The 17,241-nt window shown below is 37.5% G+C and overlaps 1 protein-coding gene across 1 annotated transcript in view; it reads left to right on the top strand.

Moving 5' to 3' along the window:
• Positions 1-17,241, top strand: part of FCHO2 (FCH and mu domain containing endocytic adaptor 2) — a 64,126-nt gene that overhangs the window by 38,655 nt on the left and 8,230 nt on the right. Inside the window, exons 11-21 of the mRNA XM_083577360.1 lie at positions 44-68; positions 3,783-3,840; positions 4,471-4,646; positions 6,224-6,235; positions 7,119-7,143; positions 9,547-9,589; positions 11,092-11,186; positions 12,615-12,718; positions 12,821-12,950; positions 14,546-14,657; positions 15,653-15,808. Coding sequence (XP_083433486.1) covers positions 44-68; positions 3,783-3,840; positions 4,471-4,646; positions 6,224-6,235; positions 7,119-7,143; positions 9,547-9,589; positions 11,092-11,186; positions 12,615-12,718; positions 12,821-12,950; positions 14,546-14,657; positions 15,653-15,808 — 936 coding nt within the window. The remainder of the gene's footprint in view (positions 1-43; positions 69-3,782; positions 3,841-4,470; positions 4,647-6,223; positions 6,236-7,118; positions 7,144-9,546; positions 9,590-11,091; positions 11,187-12,614; positions 12,719-12,820; positions 12,951-14,545; positions 14,658-15,652; positions 15,809-17,241) is intronic.

Here is a 17,241-nt window from a genome sequence, read left to right as displayed (position 1 = left end):
AAAAGCCATAGCTATTATAACAATTCACTATTTTTTTAAACAGGGAATGTCCAGATGCTGATTCAGTTGTAAGTATTCTTATATTGATTAAAGTTATTCAAGAATTTTTTTGTTGTTGTCGTTAATTGAATTTAAATACCGCCCTATATCTCAGCAGTTCACAGTCTCTTTAGTTTCAAACAAGTTATATATAGTGTGTTCCTTTCATCATTTGTATTTCTAGTTCCTCTTGGCCATATTATCAGTGTTTAATTTGAGATGACAGAAAGGTGGAACTCCCTGTGGCTGAAATGAAAGAATGGATTTCCAGAATAATCTGAAAATTTTCCTGTAGAAACAGCAGCTATCAACCCATGTATTAGGCCTCCAATATTCTAGAAAATTCATGGGTTTGGTTGTTTTGTTTCTTTTGTTTAAACAATTTTGTGAAATGAGAATGTCTCATAATAAAAAACACTAAAAAAAGATATAAAATATATATCTGTCAAATAAACTTTTTCTCTTGTAAACCCACTCTGAAGTTGCTTTTTTCTGAACTGTTGCAAGAAGCCCGAGCAGATCAAGTTTTTGTGTGATTTTATGTTGCTCAAACTGATACGTTTATTCCAGGAATTAGGCCATTCACAGAGTGAAACATAAGTGGGGTTGACTTACAATGTTTATTCTTTGACTTGTTTGTTTTGTTGCTCATTGTTTAATAATTAATGAAACAAATCCAAGTGTAAATGTGTCTGGCATATTCCTTTCAAGCTACACCAAAAGCATGATCGCTCACTCTCCCCCTTCCCCAGAAGAATAACTCGGTTTCATAGTTTTCAAAACATAAATTTTATTTCCTTTCTGTAGCATTTTCAAAGTGTTACACATATACTCAGTCTCTTTAATGCCAGTTTTACTAAGAGGCAACATTCTTCAAACTTCACTTTATAACAAAAGTTATGCAAATATAACAAATATGTGAAAAGCACTAAGTAGAGTATTTCCCACCATCAATTTTCTGCCATCAAATAGATGTCCTCAAATTGAAAATGTTTTCGGTATTGTTTAAACTGGCTGGCATGACTCATTTTAAATATCTTCAAAATGTATCCATGTGTTTTTTTAAAATGTAGCATTGAACTTGTAGTTGATAGTGACTTTCTTGTGCAGAAGCAGAACAAAACAAAGAGCTGGTCTTAGAATATTGATCACTGCTCTAATGCCCTTGAATCCAATGCCTTTAGCCAAGGCAATTTAAATGCCTTAGTAGAGATGGTATAATAGTGATTGTGTTGCTACCAGTGTAGCCTATTGTGGTGTTCACCTGTTCCTTTGAAACATAGGTCCCAATATATAATGAAATAGATCAGGGGTTGGGAACCTCCTTGACTCTGGGAACCAGATCCTTATCACGATCAGTCTTAGAGGCCAAATTTGACAGGTGGGCAGGGTGTATTGCTCCTAGGAGGCTGGGGAATGTGTTATGAATCCCCTGGGCTACCACTGGATAGGCAAGTAAAGGTCACATTGAAGGGGACTTACCAAGGCAGATATTTGTAAGCTGAAATATAATTTAAAATTATTTTGTAGTTACTATTCTTTAGCTAAATAGCAATATTTCATAAGTATGAATATAGCAACAGTAGAGCACTGTAAACCAGCTGCTCCATATCTGTGTTTTTGGACCACCACCTTTTCCACATTTTACGCTCACATAAAAAGCCAGCTTACCTGCTGCTGCTTTGGTATTGCATCCTTGTTCTTCAGTTTATGTCACAAGCTATCCAGAGTCTTTGTTTAACGGTCTTTGTTGCATTTAGCTATGATAGGTAACGTAATAGCTTTCCAACTTTAACGATATAACTTCAGAAGTTCTTTGGTTGTATGAGAATGTACACATGGCCTCTAGCTATTTGTATTTGTTCGGTTTACTTTGTTGTCAAGTCTCGTTAGGACATTTAACATGGTTAGCTTGAGGTCAAGCATAACAAAAGCTTCGTGATTCTAAACAACTAGTGCTAAGGTATTGAACCGTGTGATGCCACTCTTTCTGTTTTTAAATCATGTTGCTTTATAAAAGCAAAATGTGCAAGTTCTTGAAAGAGAAACTGTCTAAATAATCTGAATGAATATTTTCTGATGCATTTTTCTGGTTTCGATTATGAAGTTGGTATTTGTTGAGAAATTTGTAATCCTAAGAGAGAGAACTTGTTTTGCAATGTATAAAAAGTGTAAAATTGCTAATCTTCAGGGAAAGGACATAAGAAGCATAATTAATGGGTCTATAATAAAGCTGTCATGTAATTGCCTTACCCATTAAACATTCTGTGTAAACTAATGTCAGTTGGCATAGCTCTGTCTGTTCTTGACCAAAAATTACTATTACGATGTAGTAGAAGGAACTGCTTTTCACATTGAGGTACTACAAGCAGTAGATGCAAGAATGATTCTTGCTTCTGCTTTGCTGGTATAATGTGAAATAGGTATAACTTGCATCCACATTTTGTTGTTTGTCTGAATCAGAATCAGAATCCGATTGCTTCTCTGAACCTGCCAATGCACCCAGAGTTTATTACATTTGTAAAATTTCAGGGCTTTGTGATGGTGCATTGGCATTTTCATTATGAGAGCCTCACATCCAGCAACCTGCAGCCCATGGGCCACAAGCGGTCCATGGGGGTCATTTAAACGGCCCACGAGCTGCCCCCAACCGAGCCGCCCACTCAGCGAGCCCCCCGGCGCAGCGCGGAGCAGGGACTTTCTTCCATGGCACTGGAAATCACATCTGTGCATGTGCAGGCACGATCCGGCCCATAGAGCGATCTCCGCAGGAGTGAACAGGCCCAGGCGAGATAAACCTTGCCGACCCCTGCTCATATCTGTACATACTCAAACCTAAATTGAGTTTGAGTATGTACAGAGTATGTACATTCTAAACCCTAAATGAAATTTTTAAAATGTATTTAAAATTTCCTTCAGAAGGTTGGACAACATGCATAAAAATAGTAAAGCAGTGTAAAATAGCAAATGCTATATTACGTCTAAAAGGGGTCAGGGCTTCCTGAATGTCAAGATGAAAGAAAAGTAATTGAAAATGCCATTTGTGCTGCTATCATGTGCACTCAATTGGGAATGAATCCCATAGAGAAGCCATCTGTTCCTGGTGCACACCTTGATTTAGCATTGCTGTTAAGGGCAACATATGAAAATGCCATAACTGTTCCTGATAGGTTGTAACAAACCAGTGCTGATCTTGCAACAGAGTTGTAGGTTTCTGGCGGCTGGCAATAGTCTATACCAGGTGCAATATTGGAACAATAATCAAAGGCTGCAGTATAGTCTGTCAAGGTTATAAAGCAGGAATAATAGGTCATAAATTCTTTCTGGAGTACATGTAATTCCTATGCTTGATTGGTCAGCTATCTCTTGTTTTAAGTGTTATAAGGGGAAAATAGCTTCACTAATGTGGTATATTGTATCTAGTTCAGTGGACAGTGTTTTGGACATAGATTTGCAAGAGTATCTTTTTTCTCCAGACTCTCTAGCTAGGTTTATCTCCCAGTTTTGATTCCCCAATTGTACAAAATGAACTGTGAATGTTATAAGACTTGTAAAGTACCAAATTATGAATACTGTAACCTGATTCCTCTGAACTCGTGGCTTGAAGTTCTGATGACATAAGCACTGCTGCTTTCATAAACAGGTTTAAAGATAATCAACAATACATTATGCTTGCTTTGACATCTATTGGAAAATATTTTGATAGTGATGGTCATCTAATAAGTTACCTGTTTTCTTTCCAGAACATTCCGGATGTTGATGATGAAGGTTATAGCATTAAACCAGAAGCTAGTCAGAATATCCTTTTATTGTAATGCTTAATTATGAACCTAGAGCATGAGCCATGCTGGATCCATGTCAAAGGCCAGTCTAGTCCAGCATTTTGTTCATGTAGTAGCTAACCAGATGCCTAAGAGATGCTGACAAGCTATATGTGTGCCTGCTTGATAGCATTCTCTTGCTTGTGATCTGAAGCAGCTGCTACTCAAGGCACCCTGCCACTTGATACTGGAGCCATTGGGACTAGTGGCCACTGATAACCTTATCTTCCATAAATTTATCTAATCTCCTGTTAAATCCATCCCAGTTTCCTGTGTATCCCACCATTATGGTTCATGGATAACCCTGCTTTTTCCACAATCTGCATGTTATCTTGTTTTCTAAACTAGAAAGCCACAAATGTTGTAACCTTTCCTCATAGGGAAGTTGCTCCAGCCTCTGTATAATTTTGGTTGCCCTGGTTGTGTACAATCTCTTCAGAAAGCTTTATGAATATGTAAAGGACTAATATCAGTGATTTTTGTGGGTCTTAAAAATCCTGTTTAGCAACTTACTAACTTGCTGTTCTATGTTTGTGTGTATGCATAGAGCAGTGCTATTAGTCATTATGTGATTAATTTCATGACATTAACCTTAACTGCAAATAACATACCAAAGCGAACCACTTCTATTCTTCAAGTGATTCTGACTCTGAAGATGATGAACCAAGGAAGTTTCATGTGGAAATTAAGCCTGTACAGGCAAATAGTAGTTCTCATTATACAATGCCTTCACTGGATGAATTAAAAGAATCAATAGGGAACATCACACTTTCACCAGCTATATCTGTAAGTAACCTGAGCATAATATTTAGTATATCAGACACAATCGGTAAATAGTACTTTAAAACTAACCATTTTAGCACAAATGTAGAATATCTCAATTGCCTATTTTTAATAACTTACGTATTTCAAATGATAAAAGGATGACTTTTGGAATGTGGTATACCAGGGCTTTGGAGCAAGAGCAGAGATGGAGTTAAGAGAGTACATATGAGGTTAACATAGAGCCACTTTCTTATTAGCAAGAGCCTCATTATTCAGAAACAAACACCCCAGCCCAGTTTTTGAAGCTATATTCTGAACAGATTATGTTATATTCTAATTGTAATCATATACGCCAAAGTCAGATTTTTAGTTTAGAGAGAGTTCTTTGAGCATGTTAGAATTACAATATTTTTGGCATGGTCCTACCCCATGCCAGTCGATGCAGGCAAATACATTTTGTTGAATTCCTATATTCCATCTTAACTGTCTTTAGAAAAGTGGGAAACGATCAGGTTCCATCCTACAGTGCAACCTGTCACATAACATTATTCGTAACTACAGTTTGCATTTTACATGGATAAATATGTCCCTGGCTAACTCTACAAATTTATCTTCCCCAGACTATATCTGCCTCAGGTGTATGAATCCAACAAACTATTTCATCTGTGCTTTGGCTTTTTCTGTACTGGAGTGTCTGCTGCTATTATGAGATGGAGTCTGTTTCTCAAAAGACTAGGGAGAAGGGTTTAAAACAGTGTTTCTCTAACTTGGGTCCCCAGCTGTTGTTGGCCTACAATTCCCATCATCCTTAGGTAGCGGGACCAATGATCAGGGATGATGGAAGTTGTAGTCCCACAACTGTAGGGAACCAAATTTGAGAAACACTGGTTTAAAATATCTCATTTAAGAACATTTCTATATAATCCAGTACACATCCATTTTAACTATTTGTGTGTCAAATCTGAGCTTTTTCTAGTTTTTGTGTTGTTTCCTTTGTGAAAAGGTCATTCTAGATCAGGGGTTGTCAACCTGGTCCCTTCTGCCCACCAGTCGGCCTTTCAGGATTCTAGGTGGGCGGTAGAGGGTTCTACGGCATAAGCTGAATCCTCCTTCCATTGAGCACTGGTGGGCAGTAAGGAAATTTTACCATCAAGAAAGATGCATTAGTGGGCAGTAGGTATAAAAAGGTTGACTACCCCTGTTCTAGATCAACAGTTGGGCTCTAACACCCATTAGCGTGGCTGCTGGTTGGGTGATGGGACTTGTAGTCCAACATCATCAGAGGGCCAGAAGTTAGCACACACACCCAGCTCTAGATAAAGATGGATACAAATATACAACTAGTGATTCAGTATTTTAGTATTTGAGATCTCCAATAAACAGTTGGTACCATTCAGACCACACCATCAGAATTCTTGCCTTTTTCTTTAAAATGTTAAAATTATCTTTTACATTTGGGCTTTTTTTATTACATTAACATTATGGCTTGATGCTTCAAGATTCAAAGTTGTGGGGAGGGGAATACAGTAGTACATTTAACTTGCACCAAATCGTATGTAATTATGTTTTCCCTATTTTATTTTGTATGCTGACATCAGAGACATAGTCCTGTAAGTATTAAATTATATTTACCATAGTTTACTTCTAATTAAAACTTAGTCGTGTGTGCTGATGATTGTTTTGAGTGTGTGCATGGTGTGTTTCATGTGTGTTTCATGGTGGTGAACTTCAAGCTTGCTTTTTTGCTGCACTTCCAAGACACTTTGAAGCGTTAGAGGCAATTGGCCCCTGACCTTATACTGTGTGAGGTCAGGGGCAAGGGGACAAGTGGCTGCCTCTTGTGGAGCAGTGGGGTCCCCATGACAATCATCTGAATTGGGGCACTATGTCAATTTCATATGAGCAGCTTTTTTAAAAAAAAACAAAAAAAACTGCATTTTGCTTCCCTAGCTGCTCTTGATCGGTAATTTACTTTCATATCAGCCCAGCACAGATTTCTCAGGGTGGCTTCACAATTTGACGCCTAAGCAGAAGCCATTTGAAGCTGCTCCCACATGGCTACTAATGCGCACACAAGTTATTTCAAGAAAATGCAGAGTAACAGCTGCTTGGCTTTAAAAACATCTGCCAACAGTATTCAGCCTTGGTCATGAAGAAAAAAAGGAAGAGGACCAACTTAAGTGGCATAAAGTATTGGCTTGCAATAGAGAGCAGTCATCATGTTGCAGCAGTTTTAGGCAGTCTGCATGGAGTGGGATGGCCATATCGTGAAAAGCCACTATCGGTTAATTTTACCACAGATTGCAAACTTAATCTCCAGAAGATCTACCCGATATTTCACTACCTGTCTCTACCAGTTACTTTGCCTGTTAGAGGTACTAAGCCTAATAGCTAGTGGTGGCTTTGGAATTTAAATCCAACTGCCAACTCTTTAGTTTAGGAAGAAAATATTTGTTCACTAAGCGTTGTTCATTTTTGTTATTTTTCATCTAGGCACAAATGAACCGGAATTCATCCAGTAAGTGTGTGTGAACTGCTGACCATCATCTGATTTTTCTTATGTTTATATAGGACTTTAACTTCCTGTTCATGAAATCATGCCTGTATAAATTGTTTCTTGTAAATGGAAAGTTGTATATGGTGGGATATCAGGGAGTCCTAAATCAAGTTTTTTTTCCTGCTGCCATATTAATGACTTTAATGACAATTCACCCCCCCTGCCCTCACCCACAGAATGCAAAAATCTGCCTACTTTTGGTAATTGTCCGAAACATAGATATATATGTCCACAATAAAATTGATTAATAAAATGACTGTGTGATATTAGATGGTTTTAATGGAACTCTTAAAGAATCTGACAGTAGAAACTGTACCACACATTAGTGCTTGCATCCTGGCTTTAGGGTCAGGCTTTAGGTTACAGTCCAACTCCCCTTGGTGCCAGTCTTGCGGAGAGAAAGGATTTGGTGGAGATATTCCTTCAGGCACCCCTGCCAGCCTCCACCCACAGAGTAACTGCTGGCATGGAGCTCTTCATTCCATTTGTTGGATGGGCAGAAGTACTGTGGGATCCCCTGGGGCAGTAGCTCACAGCTCCAAAAGAAGGTTGTTCCAAGGTGGGCCTAGCCCATGCTGGGATCTACTTGATCCTTAGCCTCACTGATGTCACTTGATGGCATCTGACCCAGTATAGGCTTAGTTGCTGCTCCTTTGCCTTCTCTCCCAGGCAGCACAAGTGATGGAGCTGTGGTGATGGCTCTGCTACTCCACCATGCCCCACTGTTGCTCAACCAGGATTTGGATTGTCCTGTAAGCTCATAGCACTTCCAACTTTCAAAATGGAATAATATATTTGTCCTGTTAAACTTTTCTAAAACCTTATAGGATATGGTGACAGTTTGTACTTGCTGTTAAAAGAACTAGCCTTCATTGAAGCAATGTGTATAAAATATGTGACAAAGCTCTTCTCCTGTGTGCTGGTGGTGCTCAAAGAAGACTTATCCAGCTTGGCCCTAAAAGGAAAAACATTAGAGAGTTGTGATCTCCCAGCTTTTTAATTTTGGAGCGGGGCATTCAGAATCAGGACTGAAGCCTGAGGAACTACAAACTAATCCCCCATGCTATTTTCAGCTGCTATTTCCCCATTAGGGCAATCATACAAGTACACTAGTTCCTTAATGGGGTGAGTAGGAGGTAGGGAAGGACATGGGTGGCACTGTGGTCTAAACCACAGAGCCTAGGGCTTGCCAATCAGAAGGTCAGCAGTTTGAATCCCCGCAATGGGGTGAGCTCCCATTGCTCGGTCCCTACTCCTGCTAACCTAGCAGTTCGAAAGCACTTCAAAGTGCAAGTAGATAAATAGGTACTGCTGCGGCGGGAAGGTAAACAGTGTTTCTGTGCACTGCTCTGGTTCACCAGAAGCGGCTTAGTCATGCAGGCCACATGACCCAGAAGCTGTACGCCGGCCCCCTCGGCCAATAAAGCGAGATGAGCGCCGCAACCTAATGGTCAGGGGTCCCTTTACCTTTACCTTTAGGAGCTAGGGAACCTTTGCAGTTGGCAGGGTGCCATATGACAGAGTGATCTACATGTTCCCATATAGAAGTGACTTCCATATAGGAATTTGTCAGGTATTAGTTACTTGAATACTAAAAGTTACTTTGTCAGCACTGTGTACATATGAGCTTAATTGTAAAAACGTGTCTCTTTCTAGATTTGCTTAAGGGTTTAAATACCTATTAAATACTTAGTGATTTAATACAAGTTATTAGACAGGCTTGTACCCCAAATTTTCTTATGAGCATGTTCAGAAATCAGGGTTTTCCCACAGGCCTGTTACCAATGCACCTCTGAAAATCTGTTTTTGAGAGCTGGAAGTCTCTTAAGAATAGTGCAGGGGGCTATAGATGGAGAGAAATTGTTGCAAAAATCAACCATCTTCTTACATTAGAAGAGCAAATTAGAATCCAAGCCATAGTTTGAGAAGAATATTGTAATGCCTGTGTTTTACAGTAAAACTATTTTGAGATCAGTATCTTGCAAAACTCACTTCCTATTTATTTTTCTATTCATATCCTGTTTGGTTTTTTTTAATTGGAGTCTTCAAAGAGGCTCTCAACATTTATAAAATGCATTGGAAACTTTAAAAACTATACATCTTAAAAACCAACAAACTGATTCCGTTTAAGCAGGCATTTGATGTCCACACCCATGTCCTTCCTGGATTCCTTCTCACACAGCAATTTTTGTTATAAACACTTTTGGCAAAAGCAGAAGATTCATACTGTGATGCATTTTCACTTCATGTCAGTGTTTGAGTTGTTTTGTATTACATCTTTGCCATTTAAAACATTACTTTTATAAAGCTGGCTGATTTTGTTAATTAAATGTCATGGCTTTCAATTGTCATAATATCTTTTAGGTGAAGAATTAACAAAATCAAAGCTTTCTGCTTCATCTAATGAGTAAGTTTCACATTAGACATTTATTTTTATTTGAAGAGTCACTGAATATTAGGTTTGAAGGGCTTTCTCCCCGCCCCCCAGATTCCTGTGTTCAGTGTTCAGTTCTGATGTGACAGTTTAGGTGTGGGCTGCTTGGGACTCCAAAAGATGAATTTCTGCATTTATTTATATATATTTTCATCCTTCACTTTGGATGCTTACCTGACCCCCCTTTTAATTTGTGCTCATATCATGTGATACATTACAATGTACATAGCTTTGCATCTGAAAATTTATATATGTTCTGCCAGAAGAATATAAATCACTTTCTTGCTGTCATAAGCCAAAATATTTTTGTTATCCATAAGTAAAAAAAAAAAAGTGCCTTAAAGTCAACCTAAATTCTACAAGGCCATATTGGAAAAAATAATAGCATCGTTGCAGACCAAGGCCAAAAAGAATCAATTAACTTGCTAGCCATGCATGATTCCATCCCCACCCTAAAGTGCTGCTCTTAGAAGCTGCCATTATATAGGAAGTTCTTCAGCGGAGTGCTAAACAGATTGCTTTGTCAGTGCAAGCTTTTCTGCTTGTCTGAGGGAATGAACTGCCCTCTCCTCCCACCATGCATTGTTTCAGGAGTTCTCCTGCCCCTCCTGAGTAAATTTGGGGGTACAGGGGAGACGTAGTGGAAGCAGGGGAAAGCCCAATTGTACTAATGGAACTGGGGGGGTAGTTAGTTGAATCTGGCCCATAGTTATTGTGTGTAAAATGTATTTTGTTCTATCTGAATCAGAAGGGTTTTTTAAGTCAAATAAAACAGATTTGTGACAGAATTTGATTCAGATGCTTACAGAAGGGGTTTCATTCCACCCGCCTTTTCCAAATAAAAAAATATGGTATAGCAAATTTCAATATGTCCTCATCACGCACCATGTTTTTCTTTACTTTAAAAAAATAATTTAATCATTGTTTGGTCAGCAGTTGTTTGATCTTATTTTACAAACACACAAGTTCCCAAAGTGGTTTATGGCACATAAAATAGAAACATCAATAGCAAAAGTAACATTGGCATGTCAAACAATTGACAGTTTCAGGGACAGTGTCTATGTTAATTCAATAGACCATTAAAAAGTAACCCAGCAGCTCAAAGCAGCTGTAGGAGTGCACAGATGTAAAATTAGATTAAAGCTACAGTATTCACCCGACTAAGCTGGCAGTAAGCCCCATTGGATTCAGTAGGGCTTATTTATGAGTAGAAATAGTTAGGATTGCATTATTAATTAGTCAAGTTCTCAAAAATGGCAACAATGGATTAAAAACTATAAGAATGGTAATACTTTATATTGATTTAAAAAACCACTAGTATTCTCACTTTCAACATTTGTAAGGGAATAGTTTCTGGTGTAAAATATTTAAGTATGCATTATTATTATTTTAATATGCATATGCAGCTTCAACTGTTAGTTCAGTTCTAAAAACATACCTGGTATGATTTATATTCATTTTATGATGACTTATAGGAAGGGGAACAATGACCTCCTGGCATGGGATCCACTCTTTAGGAATTCTGGTGATTCAGCCTCCCTGACTTCAACAATGTCTTCATCTTCATCAGGTAGGTTTATTATTAACAGAGAAAAGCCTGTGGAAGTGCCTCTTTTTCAATTGGAAAACTTTAATGACAAGTGGGCAATGTAAATAGGATTTTCAAACGTAGTCACAGTAATGTCAACTTACATATGATTTCCGCGTGGCCTTTGGCTTGGAGCCAATTTGATTCCCTCCCTCTCTTTTCTTTTTTATTTTCCTTCTCCTGCAATGAGGCTACATTTTAATATTTTAATGTCTCAATATTTTAATGTTGTATTTTAATTTTGTTTTTAAGTTGTAATCATTCAACTTGTTTTTGTTATTGCTTGTAAGCCGCCCTGAGCCCGGCCTTGGCTGGGGAGGGCGGGGTATAAATAAAAATAATTATTATTATTATTATTATTATTATTATTATTATTAATATTAGAAAAGAAAATGCTGATAAAGAACATGCAGATCCCACTTACTGAGCACAATGTGTTCCCTGGAAAGTATTTGCATAACAAGTCCATGATTTCCATTGATTCCTAGGGGAACATTTCTAATCTGGGTTTTTCTGATCTTTCTTACCACTTTTTCAATGATTTCTTTTTGAAATGACTGTAGCCAGAGACAAAGAGAAAAACTGATTTGTCCAATCTTTCCTCCCCTGGTTTGTCCAATCTCCCTCTCTCCCTTCCTGCATGATTTCTGCCTGAAAATGGCTCCAGCTCCCCACCCCGCAAGTACCAGTGATATACACCAGGTCACCCCATTCATTCATGATCAGATCATGGATCAGCCTGGTTTTATTACAGACAGTAATGAAGATGCTGCTTCTTGATTGAATGAAGTTTTGCTTTTTATTATATACTTTGCACTCTTATAAGGGTTCTCAAATACAATGAACAATCCAAGGAATCTGAAGAAAAGCTATCATATTTGCAAATAAAAGAAGAAACAACTTTAGCAAGTTTGCACTTCCATATATTTATAGACAGGGGTTGTTTATTATCTTTCTTCCAGTAACAAATAGCATTTCCTGCTTCTAGGAAAAGATAATCACATTGAAAGTTCAAAGTAAGACTTTCCATTTCATGTGTACTTTGCCCCTGAGTTGCACAATGAACAATTTAGATCTGACCATTATTACAAGTTTATCTGAATCAAGTAATTTGGTTTCATGCAGTCTTATTTTTTATGTTATGAGTATAGCTAAGTAACGTTACTACTTAAAATCGCTGTTAATTCTTGGAACAATATACTTTCTAGTGCTGCTTTTTAGAGTAGTATTCATACTATTGTTACTACTTGACCACCAATGTTGTGGTCAGTACTGTTGAACTGTTTAGTCCAGTAGTTTCTATGTTTAAATTACTTTTCTATTCCAATAATTAGTGTACTAGAATATTTTATTGCTGTTCATAAATGTAAATTTTATAGAAATATATTAATCTTTACTATTGCCTTCCAGCAAGACCAACTACCCCTCTTTCTGTAGGTACCTTAGTGCCTCCTCCAAGACCAGCTTCTAGACCAAAGTTGACTACAGGGAAACTCAGTGGAATTAATGAAATTGTAAGAGCAATGCAACTTGCCTTAAGTTATATTTGCCTTAAGTTATATTTATTTCCCACTTAACTTTTGTATGTATTCATGCTTTTGCATTTTGTTTTCAAGCCAAGGCCATTCAGCCCTCCTTTGACCTCCAATTCCAGCCCACCTCCTTCAGCTCCTTTGGCACGTGCAGAGAGTTCCTCCTCAATATCATCTTCTGCTTCATTAAGTGCAGCAAATACACCTACAGTTGGTAAGGAAGTCTATCAGTGATTCCCTGTATAGTATCTGATTCTAAAACTTTTTTAGCCTTTGAAAAATGGATATAAATCTATTTATAAATCCTTTATATGAGATGTGAAAGAATTTGTATAGGAATAAAGGAGCTACCCCAAAAAGGGTCTCTTCACCAGGCTTGCATGCATGCACACCACACACACATTGCAAACATGCAGTGACAGGATTCATTTTAACCGGATTTTAGACTTTAAACATAGGCGATCTACATTTTTCTACAAGTGAGATATCTGCATGACAAAGCCTATAAGGTACTGATAAGTTTCTTTTTGGAGAGAATACTTATTTTCATAGGTGAAAATTTTCTCCCTCCTCGAAAAATCCTTTTTAAATAGCTAGTTATTAAATTGGTTGTCTGGTGCTGTTCATGATAACAAGCAATTATCCAAACAGATTTTTCTGGATTGATTTTCAAAGGTATTTAAGATGCAGCATTTGACAAATCTGCCCTTGCTCTCTTAAAAATCATTGTATCAGCTGAATGGAAAACATTTTTAATGTGTTCACCAGCAGTATGTATAATGTTCAGCTGTTGTCTGGGGGGTCATGTTAGCTGTCTTATAACTTCTGCCTCTTGCTTCAGGCCAAGAGAAAGGAACTTACGCAGCTTCCTTCCTTCCTTCTTTCCCTCCTTCTGTTGGTTGGTTATAAGTTGCTTTGGGTTGCCTTTGGCAAGATTTAATTAATAGTAATAATAATAATAATAATAATAATAATAATAATGATGATGATGATGTTCACCCAAATTATTTTTGTAATGCGTTATTTTAAGTAACATATTTAAAGAAATTCCTTCTTACTTTTCATCACCATCTTCCTAAGTAATCTTTTTAAAAGTTACAGTACATACAGAATTACTTGGCATTTATTCTGTTTTGTACGTTATTGTATGAAACGTTAAAAAATAAAGCCGTATTCACAGTGTGGGGATTCCAATGCCCATCTGGCTTTGTCCCCTGCTGTGCTTGTGCCAGGCCTGTCAGCGTATGGGCCCTGTGTACATGGTCTCTAGCCCTCAAAGCCATCAGTGTGAGGGAAGAGTGTTCTGCAGATTGGGCCTACATAGCCTTATTTCCAAGGAGCAAAGAGGGCCAGTAGGTGTTGTTTCAGTCATCCACCACACATAGATGTTATGTCACCTGCATTACATTTTGTTGCTGTAGAACTGCATGGTTTCTTGTTCTTTCCAAAGTGGAAAAAATGATGTGATTATCTTACTTTAAAGTGGGCAAGGAAAAGTTACTTTTCTGCAGTCATTATAGAGGAAATGGAAATAATCGACATTAACTGGTGGAGTCCCTTGTTAAATATAGACTTGTTATCTATATTAAATTGTTGATATGGTGTTATACATGCATGCATGTATGCACAGGTATTTCCCCCCAAAAATCCTAGTGCAATATCTTAAAATCTGCATCATCTAATATTTGTACTTTAGTATTAAGTCTTACATTAATAATTAATGTCTTTTGAAATTCATAGCTGAAGTAATCCATCTTTGAAGTTGCTAACATGATAGGAAATGGCATCAATAAACTCTATGCATTCTAGGTATTTCACGTGGCCCTAGCCCTGTCAGCCTTGGAAACCAGGACACTTTGCCTGTTGCAGTGGCCCTTACTGAGTCTGTTAATGCCTACTTCAAAGGAGCAGATCCCACAAAGTTAGTGAAACATTTGTTTTGAATTTTATATCTTGCATTAAAAAAAAACAGATTAAGGTTTTTGTTTTGTTTTTTACTTTGGAAAAAATAATGGAACTTCAGAAATGAAATTCTAATGTATATTGTCCAGTGTCTATTTGGATAATTACACTGCTGATGAAAGTATGGATTATGTTGTTAGATAACTATTGAATGTCATTCAGTACCTGCATCAGACTTGGTTTTCATTTTTATTTGTGAATGATTCTTAGGGTAATATTAAGCTGTGACTTCCAACATGTACAGCAGACTTCTGCTTATGCAAACAGGTCTCCCTTTTGTCTCTTTCCCTCTGTAGCCCCAAAAATTTGCTCCATAAGGTTGGGAGACCTTCTGGAGTAGCTGGGGAATAGATGAGGAGATAGGTAGCTCCCAAGAGGAGATGAAAAGTATCATATCTACTGGTGTGGCATTGGATCTCGCTGTTTGTGGGACTACCCAGTCTACCCAGTACCATATTTATATTCCACTTTTCTACATGAAAAGGCATAAAAGCTAACAATGTATAAGAGCACATAAGAAGCCATTTCAGAGCCTATATATAGCATTTATTACCTGTTTCCGAAAGGCAACAAGTTAGGCAAGTTGTCCTCTTGAGGGAGGGAATTTTACAGTTCTGGAGCTATCACAGAGAAAGTCCAGCTCCCAACTGGAGATGGTCTAGCATCCAAAAGAGACCTCAAGCAATATTTCACTGTTTGACCATAACGGGAGTCATGAGGCATTCCAAAGGTACTCAGAACTTGTGCTGTATGTTTAGAACTTTCTGCTGAAATCTCTCCTAGTTCTAAAATTGCATTATAAATGAGCAATCTTAGTAAATTTGTATGTTAACTAATACTGTACTGTTTTACAGTTAGATTGTTATAACAACAGACATGTTTTTACTAAAATGTAGCATGCATCCTATAGTGTGTTGTAAAAGTAATGCTTGTAATTTTACATCTTTATTTTAGATGTATTGTGAAAATCACTGGTGATATGACAGTCTCATTCCCAAGTGGAATTATTAAAGTCTTCACCAGCAATCCATCTCCAGCTGTGCTCTGCTTCAGGGTAAAAAACACAAGCAAACTAGAGCAGGTTCTTCCAAATGCACAACTTGTATACAGGTTTTGTATTTTTTTATCTAATAGTAAACTATCTAATCTATAAATGTGCTTTGTTGCATTATTACCTTTTTATACATTCTCTCATGCTGAAACCCTGTTCACCCTGCAAATATGCTTTGGTAAATTGCATTGTATATTTTATGCTTGTCGTCTTTTTCAACATCTTCATTCCAATTCTAGTGTTACTTTTAGAGATTTAATAAACTTGCAAGTTTCCATTAGTGCTCACTTAAAACAAATTACTGAAATAACCTAATTTTAAACCATAAACATTTTTCGTAGTACCATGATTCACAGCTCCTTAAAAAGCTCCCCCACCCCCCGTCAGGTTCACCACGCAGAGGCCACATTGCATGCACACACAAGACGTAGAAACAATTCCTAGAGGGGTAATACATAGAGCAATAGTGAGTCCATGGTGTCTTGAGAACTGGATGAATACTAAATAAATGGTGGTGCTAAAAAAAAGGATAGCGGCAGTGTTAATTAACCATAATTTCCACAGCAGTAGTGCACTATTTCATGGGTAACAGGGATGTCTTCCCACCTCCTAACTATGCTGGTATTCCTTACCCCATGAAGCTAGTTGCATTTCCTCATATGGTTTGATATTACAAACAGATTACATAGCATGCTTCGTTTCCTCAAGGCAAGCATCTAATGCTTTTTGTGATTTATTTTATTTTATTTACATTACTTTTCAAAACATATTAAGCTCCTTCATTTGAGGAAGGATTTAATCCAGTTTTGAAACATGTGTTAGAGAATAGTTCAGACATCACTCATCACATCAAACTGGAAAACTAAAATTGTATCACTTGTAAATGTTTAGGTACAATTTTAATTTGTTGATTTGTGCCTGTGTGCCATCATAAGGATATGTGTCATGAGTCCCCATAGGTGTTTGGCTTGCAGGTTGAAAGTATGGCAATACATTCTCTTATCAGAATGATTCCCAAAATGATTCTTTGATTCCCAGCATTATGGAAATCTGAGGGTTGCTCTGCAATTTACTAGCTTTCTGCAGGCTCAGGATATGCCATATATCTTCAGGATTCCTTTTTAAACAATTGGCCATACACAACACACAGAGTACCTCATTCATTCCTGAGAAACTACTGCCTTCATTTTGGGTTTACATATGGATTACACTGGTCTCTTAATCGCAGTCACCTAATTATGTTTTGAGCCACTGAATAAAAAGTTGATTTATTTACTCAGTACAGAACGTGTTCACTGTGGGCAGCTGCTCAAGCTGGACAGAAACTGCTGTGTAATAGACACATATGAGAGTGATTAAGGCTACTGTCTTAGACCAGCTGTCTCTCTTACTGGACAACATGAATTTCCCCCAGGATATGCTGTTTGTGTGTTTAAAATGAGCATGCTTTCTTCTACAGGGTTATACATAAATATAATTTGTGCAACATTTA

The sequence above is a fragment of the Podarcis filfolensis genome (assembly GCF_964270895.1).
Source record: "Podarcis filfolensis genome assembly, chromosome: 11".
NCBI lineage: Eukaryota > Metazoa > Chordata > Lepidosauria > Squamata > Lacertidae > Podarcis > Podarcis filfolensis.
This window is presented reverse-complemented; position numbering and strand designations above follow the sequence as displayed.